General features: G+C 47.2%; 1 protein-coding gene across 1 annotated transcript in view; it reads right to left on the minus strand.

Annotated features, from left to right (window-relative positions):
* Window positions 1-1,474: 1,474 nt before the first annotated feature.
* The window catches only part of LOC148431109 (attractin-like protein 1), a 53,624-nt gene continuing 36,482 nt past the window's right edge, over window positions 1,475-18,616 (minus strand). Inside the window, exons 7-8 of the mRNA XM_088466333.1 lie at window positions 12,681-12,894; window positions 1,475-1,671 (exon numbers count right to left, since the gene is read on the minus strand). Of these exons, the coding sequence (XP_088322459.1) occupies window positions 1,475-1,671; window positions 12,681-12,894 (411 nt within the window). The remainder of the gene's footprint in view (window positions 1,672-12,680; window positions 12,895-18,616) is intronic.

Below are 18,616 nucleotides of genomic sequence, written 5' to 3' on the forward strand. Positions count from 1 at the left end.
AGTCCATGGCGATCCAGTAGGGGGTGGCATGTGGTCACTGCTCACCGCAATCTAGCTGCCAGCTACAGCTAGTGAGCTTCGCGTGGGAGCTCCCTCCAGCTAATTGCCACACCGGAGCCCGGAGGGTCTGTTGCCTGTGTTAGGGCCATTCCCTCTGGAAGCCCATTTTGCCCAGAGAGGAGAGCCAGGATCTGGGGCACTTCTGGAGGGTGGATTGGGTGGGACATCTTTAAAGGTTATATCTCTCCCCAGACATACAGATGACAGGGACGGCAGAAAGCCTTTATCCCTACTCCCCCTGTGCACCAGTTACATCTTTCCTGTGTGAGGTACAGTGTATGCCTTCAGCTGGACTGGTTACAGAGACAGGGCCTGTATTACACCCAGCTGTATTGTGTGTCTGTACTGATTACAAGGAGCTCTGTGAGCTCTACTGAAACGTGTAAAGGAGGCTACGGAGAACAGCAGACGGGACGATGCGATGGCCGACCGCCGTGTATGACGGATCAGGCGTGCGCACTATACGATGTGTACGATATATCGTTCTGATCTGCGTTATATTGATACAACAGTGCTTACTTAGCTTAAAATCTGAACTTCTGCAATGTGTGCACTCCCAATACATTCAGCTGAGAGTACTCTCCTTTATAGGACATTTTATTGCAGGTACCCGCTTTGGATCCATTCTCAGGGGGTGCTGCAGCAGAATGACCACACACGTACCCAGACACAAGTGGTTCCAGGAGCTGGTGCCTTCTGCTGGCAGCGACTTAACCTCTTACCACGCAGTAGGAGGAGTCAGTAACAGACGATCAGTAGGGGAAAAAGGGAATCCTTACTGCGCCCGGGTGGCAGCCTAGGCCCCTCCGGTCACACCAGTCCTCTCCTGGCATTAGGTAACGGAGGCTGTTACAGGGTGGGGGCTATTTGGTGGACAGTTTTCAATTATAAAAGGAATTTCAGATATCAGATATCAGAATGCGGTTTATTGAACTAAAACGTCCCCAATGTGTAATTTCCTGTCCCTGGGACTATGGCGCCCATATATAATGTACGTGGCAACACTGCGCATTAGTGCTGCAATCCCAACTCTTACTGCTTTTAATGTAAATAATTATTTCAGGTATTAGAAAATGAGATGACTTTCTTCTGCATGAACAATGTCCTGGGAGAAAACTTATTTTTAATGACCTAGAATTTACACCGTGCTAAGAAAACATTCTGCTAATTAACTTTACTTTTTCCTGTCCGTAGGGAAATATAAAACAAAAAAATCCTAAAGTTTAATTCACGTGGGATTGGTAAGCGGTATGCATACAGGCGGAATGACGGCGAGTGGCGCACTTCATATATTTCCTTGCACAGCATGAACAGTATCCATCTCCCTGGGCGCGTTTTGGAGCTTAATATAAATGCACAATATGCAAAATGACAGGGGCCAGGGAGACGGAAGCCGCCTGCGCCATTAGCAGCGTTACTCACGGGAGCAGGTGTTGGTCTGCCACTCCAGGCACTGTCCGTAGGGAAAGGAGATGATATACGCGTTGGAGTCCACACAGCGCTTGGCGTTGCTGCACCACATGCACTCCATGCCGTTACTGGTGCAGTTGGAGCAGGAGCTACGCAGAGAACATGGTGTCTTGCACGGACGGGCGTTCTGATTGGGGCTGACTGCACAAACAAGGGGAGAGGTGTGTCAGTACATAACATACACACACAGAAAACATCCCTGTAATCATTATACACAGACACATTACTTAGCACACCGTGACACAAATCACCACAATACCTGACCCTCTCCCACCCTGACTACTGCAATCTCCTGCCTTCACTTTCTGTAAGCCGGCAGAATAGTGTAACTACTGTACTGTAATAGCTTCCTGCTACGGGAGGAGTCACTTACTGTAAGCCGGCAGACTAGTGTAACTACTGTACTGTAATAGCTTCCTGCTATGGGAGGAGTCACTTACTGTAAGCCGGCAGACTAGTGTAACTACTGTACTGTAATAGCTTCCTGCTACGGGAGGAGTCACTTACTGTAAGCCGGCAGACTAGTGTAACTACTGTACTGTAATAGCTTCCTGCTATGGGAGGAGTCACTTACTGTAAGCCGGCAGACTAGTGTAACTACTGTACTGTAATAGCTTCCTGCTACGGGAGGAGTCACTTACTGTAAGCCGGCAGAATAGTGTAGCTACTGTACTGTAATAGCTTCCTGCTACGGGAGGAGTCACTTACTGTAAGCCGGCAGACTAGTGTAACTACTGTACTGTAATAGCTTCCTGCTATGGGAGGAGTCACTTACTGTAAGCCGGCAGACTAGTGTAACTACTGTACTGTAATAGCTTCCTGCTATGGGAGGAGTCACTTACTGTAAGCCGGCAGACTAGTGTAACTACTGTACTGTAATAGCTTCCTGCTATGGGAGGAGTCACTTACTGTAAGCCGGCAGACTAGTGTAGCTACTGTACTGTAATAGCTTCCTGCTACGGGAGGAGACACTTTCTGTAAGCCGGCAGACTAGTGTAACTACTGTACTGTAATAGCTTCCTGCTACGGGAGGAGTCACTTACTGTAAGCCGGCAGACTAGTGTAGCTACTGTACTGTAATAGCTTCCTGCTATGGGAGGAGACACTTACTGTAAGCCGGCAGACTAGTGTAGCTACTGTACTGTAATAGCTTCCTGCTACGGGAGGAGTCACTTTCTGAAAGCCGGCAGAATAGTGTAACTACTGTACTGTAATAGCTTCCTGCTACGGGAGGAGTCACTTTCTCCTGAATATTATTATTTATGTCTATAGGATTTCAGCCGTTTCCTTCCCTTTTGTAAAGGTGCCTCCATTACTGCTCATCTATTACTCTTATATCTGCTCAATCCCCCTCCCCAGTACTACTCGTATTGCTGCATGATGTCACTGGCTCCTAGTGACTGGATAGGCTGCATTCTCAGTGATGTCACTGGTTCCTAGTGACTGGATAGGCTGCACTCTCAGTGATGTCACTGGCTCCAAGTGACTGGATAGGCTGCACTCTCAGTGATGTCACCGGCTCCTAGTGACAGGATAGGCTGCACTATCATTGATGTCACCGGCTCCTAGTGACAGGATAGGCTGCATTCTCAGTTATGTCACTAGTTACTAGTGACAGGATAGGCTGCATTCTCAGTGATGTCACTGGCTCTTAGTGACAGGATAGGCTGTATTCTCAGTAATATCATTGGTTCCTAGTGACTGGATAGGCTGCACTATCATTGATGTCACCGGCTCCTAGTGACAGGATAGGCTGTACTCTCGGTGATGTCACTGGTTCCTAGTGACTGGATAGGCTGTATTCTCAGTTATGTCACTAGTTACTAGTGACAGGATAGGTTGTATTCTCAGTGATGTCACTAGTTACTAGTGACTGGATAGGCTGCATTCTCAGTGATGTCATTGGTTCCTAGTGACAGGATAGGCTGCATTCTCAGTGATGTCATGGTTCCTAGTGACTGGATAGGCTGCATTCTCAGTGATGTCATTGGTTCCTAGTGACTGGATAGGCTACATTCTCAGTTATGTCACTAGTTACTAGTGACAGGATAGGCTGCATTCTCAGTGATGTCACTGGCTCTTAGTGACAGGATAGGCTGTATTCTCAGTAATATCATTGGTTCCTAGTGACTGGATAGGCTGTATTCTCAGTTATGTCACTAGTTACTAGTGACAGGATAGGTTGTATTCTCAGTGATGTCACTAGTTACTAGTGACTGGATAGGCTGCATTCTCAGTGATGTCACTGGTTACTAGTGACAGGATAGGCTGTATTCTCAGTTATGTCACTAGTTACTAGTGACAGGATAGGCTGCATTCTCAGTGATGTCATTGGTTCCTAGTGACTGGATAGGCTGTATTCTCAGTTATGTCACTAGTTACTAGTGACAGGATAGGCTGCATTCTCAGTGATGTCACTGGCTCTTAGTGACAGGATAGGCTGTATTCTCAGTAATATCATTGGTTCCTAGTGACTGGATAGGCTGTATTCTCAGTTATGTCACTAGTTACTAGTGACAGGATAGGCTGTATTCTCAGTGATGTCATTGGTTCCTAGTGACTGGATAGGCTGCATTCTCAGTGATGTCATGGTTCCTAGTGACTGGATAGGCTGCACTCTCAGTGATGTCACTGGTTCCTAGTGACAGGATAGGCTGCATCCTCAGTGATGTCATTGGTTCCTAGTGACTGGATAGGCTGTATTCTCAGTGATGTCACTGGTTCCTAGTGACTGGATAGGCTGCATTCTCAGTGATGTCACTAATTAATAGTGACTGGATAGGCTGTATTCTCAGTGATGTCACTGGTTCCTAGTGACTGGTTAGGCTGCATTCTCAGTGATGTCACTGGTTCCTAGTGACTGGATAGGGTGCACTCTCAGTGATGTCACTGGTTCCTAGTGACTGGATAGGCTGCGCACTCAGTGATGTCACTGGTTCTTAGTGACTGGATTGGCTGCACTCTCAGTGATATAATTGGCTCCTAGTGACTGGATAGGCTGTATTCTCAGTGATGTCACTGGCTCCTAGTGACTGGATAGACTGCATTCTCAGTGATATCACTGGTTCCTAGTGACTGGATAGGCTGCATTCTCAGTGATGTCACTGGCTCCTAGTGCCTGGATAGGCTGCATTCTCAGTGATGTCATTGGTTCCTAGTGATTGGATAGGGTGCACTCTCAGTGATGTCACTGGTTCCTAGTGACTAGATAGGGTGCACTCTCAGTGATGTCACTGGTTCCTAGTGACTGGATAGGCTGCACTATCAGTGATGTCACTGGTTCCTAGTGACCGGATAGGCTGCATTCTCAGTGATGTCACTGGTTTTTAGTGACTGGATAGGCTGCATTCTCAGTGATGTCACTGGTTCCTAGTGACTGGATAGGCTGCACTATCAGTGATGTCACTGGTTCCTAGTGACTGGATAGGCTGCACTATCAGTGATGTCACTGGTTCCTAGTGACTGGATAGGCTGCACTCTCAGTAATGTCATTGGTTCCTAGTGACTGGATAGGCTGCACTCTGTGATAAAATAAAATGGATACAATTGCGCTGATTACTGGAAAGACGTAAACAATTTTATTATATTAAAATTCACAAATTAACATGAAATAAAGCGTCACAGTGCATCACTTCATGTATATGAATAAATAGGAAAGTGTCAAAGTGCAATCAGAATAGAGATGGGTCCGATAATCCTTATATCATATCATGTGAAAATGATAAAAGCGATCCAATTATAACATATATATTGTAATGCAGGATGGAGAAGACATAACATATGGGAATGGTGGTGTGTAAGAAAATATGTGTTCACGTTGTCCAATTAGGCCATTCATCAACACACCACCAGACTTAGCCCAAAAGCGAGTCCTGTAGAAGTCCAGGTACCACAGCACGGCATGGAGCACAACCCGTTTCGGATTTTGATCCTTTTTCAAGTGCATGCCGCTGTGAGTGCAAATGGTACTATTTATGTAAGTAAAGTAGAAGTGGTTATCCTCAAGTTCCGGCGTTGATTCCCGCCACTTGCGTGTCACCTGAGGTTCCCAAAAACGGAAATGTGCGTTCCAATGCCGTCATCTAGAGCCGGAGGTAGATGCCGATGACGCGTATCCGCCACTCGCGCCTCACCGGAAGTTCCATTGGCCGGAAATACATGTTATAGTGCGGTCATCTGGAGCTGGAAATAGATGCCAATGACACGCATCTACCATTTGCGTGTCACCAGCGTTTCAAAGCCGGAAATACTCATTCCATCGTGGTGACTCAAAACCGGAAGTGGATAAAAGGGGCTGCACTCTGTGATGTAACTGACTCCTAGTGACTGGATAGGCTGCATTCTCAGTGATGTCACTGGTTCTTAGTGACTGGATAGGCTGCATTCTCAGTGATGTCACTGGTTCCTAGTGCCTGGATAGGCTGCAATCTCAGTGATGTCACTGACTCCTAGTGACTGGATAGGCTGCATTCTCAGTGATGTCACTGACTCCTAGTGACTGGATAGGCTGCATTCTCAGTGATGTCACTGACTCCTAGTGACTGGATAGGCTGTATTCTCAGTGATGCCACTGGTTCCTAGTGACTGGATAGGCTGCACTCTGTGATGTAACTGACTCGAAGTGACTGGATAGGCTGCATTCTCAGTGATGTAACCAACTCCTAGTGGCTGGATCGGCCGCACTCATAGGCCCAGATGGAGCACGGACCACATCCCTCTGAAGAAATCCCAATAGGGAAGAAACCAGTTAGGGCTTTTTGGAGCTTATCCACACTACGCACAATACTTACTGGTATTTGAAGCCAACTTGGGCTTCTGCACTTCTTATCCTCCCCGCCTAAGGACGGAGTACAAGATCGGGAGCTCCGTTACTGATACCAGACCTTCCAGACAGTGCTCTGGTACTGTATGGTCTCCCTGCAGCAAAATAGGGACTGTGGGCCTGATTCAAACCCGGACGCTATTTGCGGACACTCGTTCTTAAAAAGGGGCGGGATATTTAAATTGAGCGCTCTTTGCGGTGTGTTGACGCCTCTATGTCTGAGTGAGCGTCCGAAAAATGTGCTCGCTATTTTGTAAAGACGCCCCTTTGCCGTTCGCATCACACGTCATCTCCGGTATTTATTAGATTAATCGGGAACATCTAAAGGCATCTGAACTGCTCGCAGTGCTTGTGGTAGGATTTTCTTCCAGCAATCACTGCGAGCAGTTCAGGCTAAAGACAACCAAGTGACGTGGTCGATGACGCTCCTTTACTAATTATGCACTCCCATTAAACGCCCTTTTGACAGTTAGGCACGCCTGCGTTCGGATCTCCACTCCCCCGTTTTCAAGCACCTTCCCCTATTACCACCAACAAACGGTACATTCTGTCAATCAAATTAGCAGCCCCTCGCTGTTTTACGAGCGCAAGATTTCCGACCGCAATGACTGTTTTGCACATGCGCATTACGACCCATACACATGAGTAGTTGTGCGAACATCGATCAGAGTGAACGAGCGGCTCTGAATCAGGGGCTGAGATCGAGTGTTCCGTCACCCGCACCGGAACCACCAGCTATCACACTCCCAGCTACAAGACGGAGTCAGGGAGTGGAGACTCTGGTCATTTTCCAGCCACTCTCCTGCAGAAGACATCTATCCAAAAACAGGAGACGCGTACAGCTCTCCATTCCGGTGGTTCCCTCCGTGGGAAGGAGGAGGTAAAAGATTTGTCTTTCTTCTTTTTCGTACTGACAGGCGTGCTAACCATCCATATACCGAAGTATACTACACGGCATTATTTCTTTAATTGAGCCTGGAATAATATAACCATTTTAGAAAGATTTTGTTTCTCACTGTTACATTTATTTGGAACATTGGCCCTCATTCAGAGCCGTACGCTCTGAGCAGAGCGCACGCTCTGAATGAGGGCCGGGCTCCATTTTCATGGAGCGTCCTCCTGGACGCTCGTATAGCTGTGGGTCACCACCCACAGGCTATACGAGCGTGCTTTGTGATGGCCGCGATGGTCGAGACCATCGCGACCATCGAAATTGCGAGCCGGAGCCTGCGGTTGAGGTTTTCAACCGCAAGCTCCGGAGTGATTTTGGCTCTATCAGAGCCAAAATCACTCCCACTGACATCACTAGTGATGTCAGTGGGCCGGCTTCTGACGGGAGGCGTTCCCGTGGGAACGCCCCCGTCAGGGAGGCACGCCCCCGGCACGCCCACCAAAGGGGGCGTGCTGTCAATCAACATTGACAGCACGCCCCCTTTGATCGGACACAACGAGCGAAGGACTTTCCTTCGCTCGTCGCGTCTGGCGCATGCGCACGACGGAGCTCCCTCCGTCGTGCGCATGCTCAGTGCATAACATCGACCCACTTGCGAGCAGACAGCCGCTCGCGAGTGGGTCTGAATCAGGCCCATTGTGTCTAAACGGAGTTACCTACATCTCAATTACAACAAATGTTTTCAATTTATTTACACTGTGGATTCGTATATTCATATTGACATTTTTTTTGGATTAAAGATCCTAGTGCGAATGTCCAAAGGAACTTTCAAAAATCAAAGGATTTCCCTTGTTAATTTTTTTCTGCTGTGAATATCTAATTTTATACTATATATTTTATAAATACTTTCATATTATTTGTACATTTTTTATGATGATCATGCTCATTTTTGTATATGTTGCATGTTTATATGTTTTTTAGGACCACAAGGGTCAGAATACTATGTCATGCTAAATAAATATTGTTTATTTATCTTTTTATCTACAGCGCTGTCTATATATCTTTTAGTTTATTGTCCACATCCAAAGAGACCTGCCGAGAGGTGTGGTGAATTAAATGCCGAAACCACAATTTCCTCATTCAGGTGGAAGCGAGAAACCACTTTGGGAAGGAAACCTGATCATGTACGAAGAACAGCCCTGTCCTGATGAAATATTAAAAAGGGGGAGCGACATGAAAGTGCCCCTAAATCCGATACCCTGCGGGCAGATGCCAGAAGAAACAGAGTCTTCGCAGTGAGCCACTTGACATCCATCGATTTCAGGGGTTCGAATGGAAGTTCCTGAAGTGCTTGGAGCACCACTGACAAATCCCACGGAGCCACAGGAGGTTGTATACGTAGAACACCTTGCATGAAGGTGTAAACATCCAGTATAGTAGCAATTCTGTACTGAAACCAGATAGACAAAGCAGAGACCTGCACTTTCAGAGATGCTAGGCGGATGCCTAGATCCAGTTCACCTGAAGAAAGGCAAGAATTCGAGAAACCTTATAGACTTGAGGGTCATAGTCTCTTGGAGCACACCACTGGAAATATGTATGCCATATTCTGTGGTAAATCCTGGCTGAGGCAGGTTTACAGGCTCTGAGCATGATCTGGACCACAGAGCTGGAGACACCCTTAGCCGTTAGGAGGGATGTCTTAAGAGCCAAGCCGTTAAAGACAGATGGGCTAGGTCCAGATGTAGACATGGACCCTGAGACAACAGGTCTACTCGTAGAGGAAGTTGAAGAGGAACGTCTATGAAGAGCCTTGGCAGATCGGAGTACCAATGACGTCTGGACCAAGCCGGAGCTATGAACAGGACTGTGCCCCTTTCCTATGTGTACTTTTGAAGCACTCAAAAAAGTAGGGATATTGGAGTGAAGAGATATGCCAAATGGAAATTACATTTCACCGACAATGCATCTATGAAGATCGCATCACGGAGTGAAACTGGGCGAACTCCACCATGTCGAAGGTGGACACCATTGATCCCAAGGTGTGCATTGCAGAGTGCATTGTCACTCGGAGATTGTGGAGCAGTCTGCGTAGTCTGTGCTGGATTGCTGAAATCTAGTCCGCCTTTAGGAAAATTCTCTGAACTCGAGAGTCCAGGAGAGCTCCCAAATGTACCATAATTTGAGAGGGTGTTAGGGAAGATTTTTTCCAGTTGATTAGCCAACCGTGCATTTGAAGAAAGGCAATGTTCACCTGTGGTGAAGAGTCTCTGGACAGCTGGCCAACAGCAAGAGATCGTCCAGGTATGGGAGCAGTCTGATGACGAAGAAAGGCCGCCATAACTGCCATGATCTTGGTAAAGAGCCGACCGGCAGAGACTGAAACTGGTAACATTGCTGCAGTGTAGCAAACAGGAGATATTGTTGATGAGAAGGCACTATAGGTACATGTAGGGAAGAGTCCTGAATGTCTAGAGATACCATATAATCCCAAGGCTCCATACAGTAGCTAGGATAATGGAACAGAGGGTTTCCATACGAAACCTGGGCACCCTGATAAACGTATTCAGAGATTTGAGGTTGAGGATAGGCCGATGAGACCAATTGGGCGTCTGAGGGGACCCAAATTATTACTCCTGAATTCAGTAGAGGTAGCAGTATGAATGGGTAAGGTGGCTTTTCTAACCAGACGTGTTACATGAGCATCCAACGCTGGGGGAACTTCCCATTAGCACTAAAATCAACTACACAGACCACAGTGACTGGTAGGATATAACGCTGTATGACCTACAGGGAGACTGGACCTGGCGTTCCTGGAGACCTGCTTGCAGAAAATGGCTGCCGCACATCTCTAGGGGGGGAGCAGCCCAGGGAACACCAAGACCGCTGTGGAATAGAAGCCCTGGGCTGGGGGAAGGGGCTGCAGGGAGAGCGCCTTCTCCCCTTGCTGACGTTAACCTCTGGGTCCCTGGCCTCCTTACATAAGCTCTGCGCCAGTATGTTATATGCCCCAGTGGTCTAGCGGAGTTGTGGGCGCACCAGTGTCCAGATCAGTGCCTCCGGTCTGTCTACTGAGACCGGAGGCTACACTGCACAGCAAAGCGGGTCCCTGCGAACGGGGTTCCGTGTTACCTGTCCCCTGAATTCCGGGCTAGAGTCTGGAGGTCCGAGGAGCCTGCTAGTTAGTCCCCCTCGGAGCCCCACTGGGAGCGCCTAGCACAGGCTTGGTGTCACGGCGCCTCGGAGGGGTGATGGGGCGGCAGCACAGACGTCTGGAGGACAGTCTGGTGCTGCTCGCCCATTATAGTGAAAAAATAAGATATAAATTAAATCATAAAGCAAAAGCTTGGGCTGATTAATGCAGCCCCCTGTTATAATGGTGATCAAGCTACTGCCGGACACCAACAAAACTGAAGTGCCCTCAGGCTGTGGGCAAGGACCGGCGCATCCTGGGATTGAAAAGCTTTGCTATTGGTATCCGGTCCTCCAGGTCCCACCTACACCCCAATGTCTCCCTGTGAAACCCTATGGACCCTAAAGAAAATATATATTTTTTTTTATTTTTCAGTTTTGTTTTTATCTATCTATATAAGGCGCTATTAAGAACAACAGATTTAAACAATTAGCTTTTAGTTTAATAATCTCTTTAGAACATTTTCCATTTCTGACAATTTTGTAAATACAGCTACAAAGTCCGTGGAGAATTTAATACAAAGATAACTCCACACTATATGCACTTTTATCCACTTCTATAATTCAGAGTTCTTAAGGAGTCTCTGTTCTATCATTTAATTTCTTAAATTAACTCTTGCCTCCCCCCTCCCCCCACGTTAGAACCAGTGACTATTGTATCTCTCATAGGCTATAAAAGTTTCCAAAGAATGTTATCATAGGTTTCAGTGTGCGTCATGCAGAGCAGTGCCCCATTTATACAATACATATACTGCTTTACACTGAGGTGCAGTCCTCCTATAGATGGGACAGAGCACTGACCCCCCCCCCCCTCCCATATGACCACAAACGGAGCAGCTTCTAAGTCTGAGATGTTTTCCTTTCAGACGGCAGTAAAAGATGTCTCGGACAAAGGTGCGGAGCGCGTAATGAACTTGTAGCAGATTTAATAATGCCCATAGGGACATGGAGGATAACAAAAGGTGACTGACCCCGGAGGAAACAACACACGGAAAGGCAGAAAAAGCCAATTTATCGCCACAATGGGAAGAAAAACTGGATGGGGATCTTCTGCAAGATAAAGGAGACGCAACGCTCTGCTGCTCGCTGTCCGCACTCGTTACATGGACCAGTAAAGCTGTTCTAGCACTGCTGAGCTCTCCAGAGCGCTCGCTAATGATACAGGTAACGCGGAAGAGACCATAGTGGGGTACTGGTGATGGCGTATGAGATGGACGCCGCAGGGTTACAGAACAGGGTTAGATACAAGATTAGTAGACACTTCCCATTCCTTCATTCTGCATAACAACAGAATTTATATCAAATCCAGCGGTTTCCGATCTTCTCGCCAAATCCTCTGACGCACAATAATAAAATGGTTTTAGGCCGACAGTCCGTCTATTTTATCTCTGCTCTTTGTTACTTAACCAACTCACGGGGCGGAGGAGCAGAACAGGAGACATCAGTACGGGGGCCGGGGCATGTATATTACAGTAATAATGTATTACATGATGAGAGGTGGTATTGGGCAGACGAGGGATCTGAACTACATGATACTTGCTGACATGTTACCCCGCCCAGTTCATGGTAAGAGATAATAATCTGGGCGTCTGGGGCATTTTACGGTTTAGATAAGAAAATGTTACTCAATGAGTAATTCTGCCCCTAATGCACAGTACTGCCTCCTGCCTTACAGTACCTGCCTGTGCAGCGCTCAGTGGGGCAGATGTATGAAGCATGATAAAGTGCAGAGTGATAAATGACCAGCCACTCAGCTCCCAACTGTCATGTCACAGGCTGTGTTTGAAAAATGACAGTTGGGAGCTGATTGGTTGGTCGGTTATCACTCTGCACTTTATCACTTCCCAGAGCGTCATACATCTGCCCCAGTATCACTGCTCTGTGCGACCAGACAGTACTGTCAGGATGGCTGTGGCCATGTTATATTAGGGCAATGCAGAATGTATTTACCAGCGGAAGGCGCAGAGCCGCTACGCATTTTCACATCCTGGTGCGGATCGCTATATATGCCAAGATGGCGGCTTACTTATAGCGATGACTTTATGTTGCTGCTCAGGATTATGTTGGAAGAGATGGGAACGGGAGTATTTCCCGTAAGTTTGGAAGATGGCATTACCAATGCTGAGATGTGCTCTGCGTCCTTTGTGATGTATATATCCTTCCCGTATGTGATGCTACATAATGACCAATGTATATAAGAGTACACTCATCACCTTACTGCGTGCACGGCCGTATAACACCTACCGACTGGCTTCTCGCACACGAGTCCGTCCGTCATGGCGGTGCAGGGGTTAGCCTTCAGTCCCGCCACCTCCGCTCTCTCTAGGTAGGCACAAAACCCAGAGTCGTTGGGCTCCCCGGGCAGCCACTGAAGGGTGGTGTTGGTGAATGGACACATATCCTCCCAGCCCCAATAGGACACATTGATCTTCCGTAAGCCCACCCAGGGCGACAGCTTCTGTGAATAAGACGCAGGAGGAGAATGTAAATCCGGTTACAGCAGATGAGACGTTAGACATAGGGGTACATATACCAAAGGTGGATTTTAAGTGATATAAATCGATCAGCATCAATGTTGTATTTCAGGGGCTAAATCACAAAAAATCGATATTAAAAAAATTGTCTGTTAGTAAATGTGTGATTTAGCCCCTGAAACACAACATCGATGTTGACTGATTTTTAATCGATTAAAATCGACCATTAGTAAATTTACCACCAGAACTGTTTTCCTGACTGTACAAATCGGAAGATCTCAGTAACTTCTTACTACCCCGCAATACAGAGAATAACCCCCAATATATTCCATTCTGTGAGAGCCACAGAGCTGCTCAAAGGAAAATAATATCATTATTTATTGATGTAAGTAAGCTCTGCTGGCACACAGAACAATTGCCTCATATCATGGCGCTATATATGTAGTTAGAGGCACTGACCTGCCTCATACCATGGCGCTATATATGTAGTTAGAGGCACTGACCTGCCTCATATCATGGCGCTATATATGTAGCTAGAGGCACTGACCTGCCTCATACCATGGCGTTATAGATGTAGCTAGAGGCACTGACCTGCCTCATATCATGGAGCTATATATGTAGCTAGAGGCACTGACCTGCCTCATACCATGGCGCTATATATGTAGTTAGAGGCACTGACCTGTCTCATATCATGGCGCTATAGATGTAGCTAGAGGCACTGACCTGCCTCATACCATGGCGCTATATATGTAGCTAGAGGCACTGACCTGCCTCATATCATGGCGCTATAGATGTAGCTAGAGGCACTATAGATGTAGCTAGAGGCACTGACCTGCCTCATATCATGGCGCTATAGATGTAGCTAGAGGCACTGACCTGCCTCATACCATGGCGCTATATATGTAGCTAGAGGCACTGACCTGCCTCATATCATGGAGCTATATATGTAGCTAGAGGCACTGACCTGCCTCATATCATGGAGCTATATATGTAGTTAGAGGCACTGACCTGCCTCATACCATGGCGCTATATATGTAGTTAGAGGCGCTATATATCATGGCGCTATAGATGTAGCTAGAGGCACTGACCTGCCTCATATCATGGCGCTATAGATGTAGTTAGAGGCACTGACCTGCCTCATATCATGGCGCTATAGATGTAGTTAGAGGCACTGACCTGCCTCATATCATGGCGCTATATATGTAGCTAGAGGCACTGACCTGCCTCATATCATGGCGCTATATATGTAGCTAGAGGCACTGACCTGCCTCATATCATGGCGCTATACATGTAGTTAGAGGCACTGACCTGCCTCATATCATGGCGCTATATATGTAGCTAGAGGCACTGACCTGCCTCATATCATGGCGCTATATATGTAGCTAGAGGCACTGACCTGCCTCATACCATGGCGCTATATATGTAGTTAGAGGCACTGACCTGTCTCATATCATGGTGCTATAGATGTAGCTAGAGGCACTGACCTGCCTCATATCATGGCGCTATAGATGTAGTTAGAGGCACTGACCTGCCTCATATCATGGCGCTATAGATGTAGCTAGAGGCACTGACCTGCCTCATATCATGGCGCTATATATGTAGCTAGAGGCACTGACCTGCCTCATATCATGGCGCTATATATGTAGTTAGAGGCACTGACCTGCCTCATATCATGGCGCTATAGATGTAGCTAGAGGCACTGACCTGCCTCATATCATGGCGCTATAAATGTAGCTAGAGGCACTGACCTGCCTCATATCATGGCGCTATATATGTAGCTAGAGGCACTGACCTGCCTCATACCATGGCGCTATATATGTAGTTAGAGGCACTGACCTGTCTCATATCATGGCGCTATAGATGTAGCTAGAGGCACTGACCTGCCTCATATCATGGCGCTATAGATGTAGCTAGAGGCACTGACCTGCCTCATATCATGGCGCTATAGATGTAGTTAGAGGCACTGACCTGCCTCATATCATGGCGCTATAGATGTAGCTAGAGGCACTGACCTGCCTCATATCATGGCGCTATAGATGTAGCTAGAGGCACTGACCTGCCTCATATCATGGAGCTATATATGTAGCTAGAGGCACTGACCTGCCTCATATCATGGAGCTATATATGTAGTTAGAGGCACTGACCTGCCTCATACCATGGCACTATATATGTAGTTAGAGGCACTGACCTGTCTCATATCATGGCGCTATAGATGTAGCTAGAGGCACTGACCTGCCTCATACCATGGCGCTATAGATGTAGCTAGAGGCACTGACCTGCCTCATACCATGGCGCTATATATGTAGCTAGAGGCACTGACCTGCCTCATATCATGGAGCTATATATGTAGCTAGAGGCACTGACCTGCCTCATACCATGGAGCTATATATGTAGTTAGAGGCACTGACCTGCCTCATACCATGGCGCTATATATGTAGTTAGAGGCACTGACCTGTCTCATATCATGGCGCTATAGATGTAGCTAGAGGCACTGACCTGCCTCATATCATGGCGCTATAGATGTAGCTAGAGGCACTGACCTGCCTCATATCATGGCGCTATAGATGTAGTTAGAGGCACTGACCTGCCTCATATCATGGCGCTATAGATGTAGTTAGAGGCACTGACCTGCCTCATATCATGGCGCTATAGATGTAGTTAGAGGCACTGACCTGCCTCATATCATGGCGCTATATATGTAGCTAGAGGCACTGACCTGCCTCATATCATGGCGCTATATATGTAGTTAGAGGCACTGACCTGCCTCATATCATGGCGCTATATATGTAGCTAGAGGCACTGACCTGCCTCATATCATGGCGCTATAAATGTAGCTAGAGGCACTGACCTGCCTCATATCATGGCGCTATATATGTAGTTAGAGGCACTGACCTGTCTCATACTATGGCGCTATATATGTAGTTAGAGGCACTGACCTGTCTCATATCATGGCGCTATAGATGTAGCTAGAGGCACTGACCTGCCTCATATCATGGCGCTATAGATGTAGTTAGAGGCACTGACCTGCCTCATATCATGGCGCTATAGATGTAGCTAGAGGCACTGACCTGCCTCATATCATGGCGCTATATATGTAGCTAGAGGCACTGACCTGCCTCATATCATGGCGCTATATATGTAGTTAGAGACACTGACCTGCCTCATATCTTGGCGCTATAGATGTAGCTAGAGGCACTGACCTGCCTCATATCATGGCGCTATAAATGTAGCTAGAGGCACTGACCTGCCTCATATCATGGCGCTATAGATGTAGCTAGAGGCACTGACCTGCCTCATACCATGGCGCTATATATGTAGTTAGAGGCACTGACCTGTCTCATATCATGGCGCTATAGATGTAGCTAGAGGCACTGACCTGCCTCATATCATGGCGCTATAGATGTAGTTAGAGGCACTGACCTGCCTCATATCATGGCGCTATAGATGTAGCTAGAGGCACTGACCTGCCTCATATCATGGCGCTATAGATGTAGCTAGAGGCACTGACCTGCCTCATATCATGGCGCTATAAATGTAGCTAGAGGCACTGACCTGTCTCATATCATGGCGCTATATATGTAGTTAGAGGCACTGACCTGCCTCATATCTTGGCGCTATAGATGTAGCTAGAGGCACTGACCTGCCTCATATCATGGCGCTATAAATGTAGCTAGAGGCACTGACCTGCCTCATATCATGGCGCTATATATGTAGCTAGAGGCACTGACCTGCCTCATACCATGGCGCTATATATGTAGTTAGAGACACTGACCTGTCTCATATCATGGCGCTATAGATGTAGCTAGAGGCACTGACCTGCCTCATATCATGGCGCTATAGATGTAGTTAGAGGCACTGACCTGCCTCATATCATGGCGCTATAGATGTAGCTAGAGGCACTGACCTGCCTCATATCATGGCGCTATATATGTAGTTAGAGGCACTGACCTGCCTCATATCATGGCGCTATAGATGTAGCTAGAGGCACTGACCTGCCTCATATCATGGCGCTATATATGTAGCTAGAGGCACTGACCTGCCTCATATCATGGCGCTATATATGTAGTTAGAGGCACTGACCTGCCTCATATCATGGCGCTATAGATGTAGTTAGAGGCACTGACCTGCCTCATAAGAGACAACATTACACAACTGAGCTGAGGAAATTCCCTATATACGATGTATCTCTATAGCACCAGCCGCAAGAGGGGATATTAACCGAAAATAGGGGGAAGAGGACTGCGTTCGCATGTTTGTAACATATAGAAGCTGCATGTAATCAGTATCACTGTGCTGCAACCTGGGACGCACCAAATCCGTATTCCAGACTGCGACTAAATAACCAAATTCAATCCAAACCCTATTTTGAATATTAAACCAATACATTTATGTGCACAAAGGGACCTGTGTATCAGGCTGTCTCTTACATAAGATTGTATGTATCACTCCTATGTACTAATAGCACGGGATCGGTATGATTCATCATCGGACGCATGCCCGGCGGTTCTAATGCCAACGCTAGAAGACAGACGGTTCTAATCCCGACAGATAAGTATTTTCCTATTAACTAACCTAACCCCCCCCCAACACTAACCTCCCCCCAAGTGCCTAACCCTAACCCACCCTGTAAGTGCCTAACCCTAACCCCCCCTTCCCCTAGCCTAACCCTAACCCTCCGGGGGGGGGGGGGGGTGCCTAACCCTGACCTCCCCCTGGGGGTGCTGTCCGCGGCCGGCTTACCTTCGATCGGGATGCCAGGTGTTGGGCTCCCGGCATAGGTAAGATGACAGGCGACGGGATTTCGACGCCTGTCATTAGAACCTTGCCGGGATTAGACAGTCGGGATGCCAACGATCGGCCTTTAGACCTTCACCATCCCGACTGCAAACCAACAGCACAAAGCAGAGAATTTCACATAAATTTCCGGCAAAGCGCTAATTAACGCTGCAGATCGCAGTCCCCATTATTATCAATGGGGTCTACGATCTGACCCCTATGTACTGTTACGCACCGGTATTTTACACCATGTTCAGCTGTTGTATACTACTGTAAGCCTATGGGGGCTCCAGGGGCAGGAGAGAGAACTTTCGATCTTTCCTCCGCAGCCCCCGGGGCAGTTCCGGAAGCTGACGCTGTGCGCATGCGCAGCGTTAGCTTTCCTCGGGGAAGTCTCTCACATCTGTGAAAGACATTTACAATTTGCCAGGGATAAAACACGCGGGGACAGCGGTTACCGCAACCATGTTGTACTGTACATAGCCGGGATATTTTTACTAAAAATGAAAATATCCCCCGCGAGTTGGGTACATAATCTGGTAGCAGTACCGCGATTATTAGTACATAGAACCCCAGGAGCCAGGGATGATTTAATTGGAACAAAGTAACACTGTAAATAGTCAGCCAAACCCAGATTAATAGCGCCCCCAATGGCTGATATGAGTAACTGCACAGTCAGGTGCATAAATTTTGGGACATTGACAGAATTTTCATATTTTGGCCTCTATTCACCACCACAATGGCTTTGAAATGAAACAAACAAGATGTGCTTTACCTGCAGACTTTCAGATTTAATTTGAGGGTAATTACATCCAAATCAGGTGAACGGTGTAGGAATTACAACAGTTTCTATATGTGCCTCCCACTTTCTAAGGGGCCAAAAGTAATGGGACAAACTAAACAATCCTAAATCTAACTTTCACTATTTAA

The sequence above is a fragment of the Taudactylus pleione genome, unplaced genomic scaffold (assembly GCF_031769625.1).
Source record: "Taudactylus pleione unplaced genomic scaffold, aTauple2 ptg002853l, whole genome shotgun sequence".
Taxonomy (NCBI): Eukaryota; Metazoa; Chordata; class Amphibia; order Anura; family Myobatrachidae; genus Taudactylus; species Taudactylus pleione.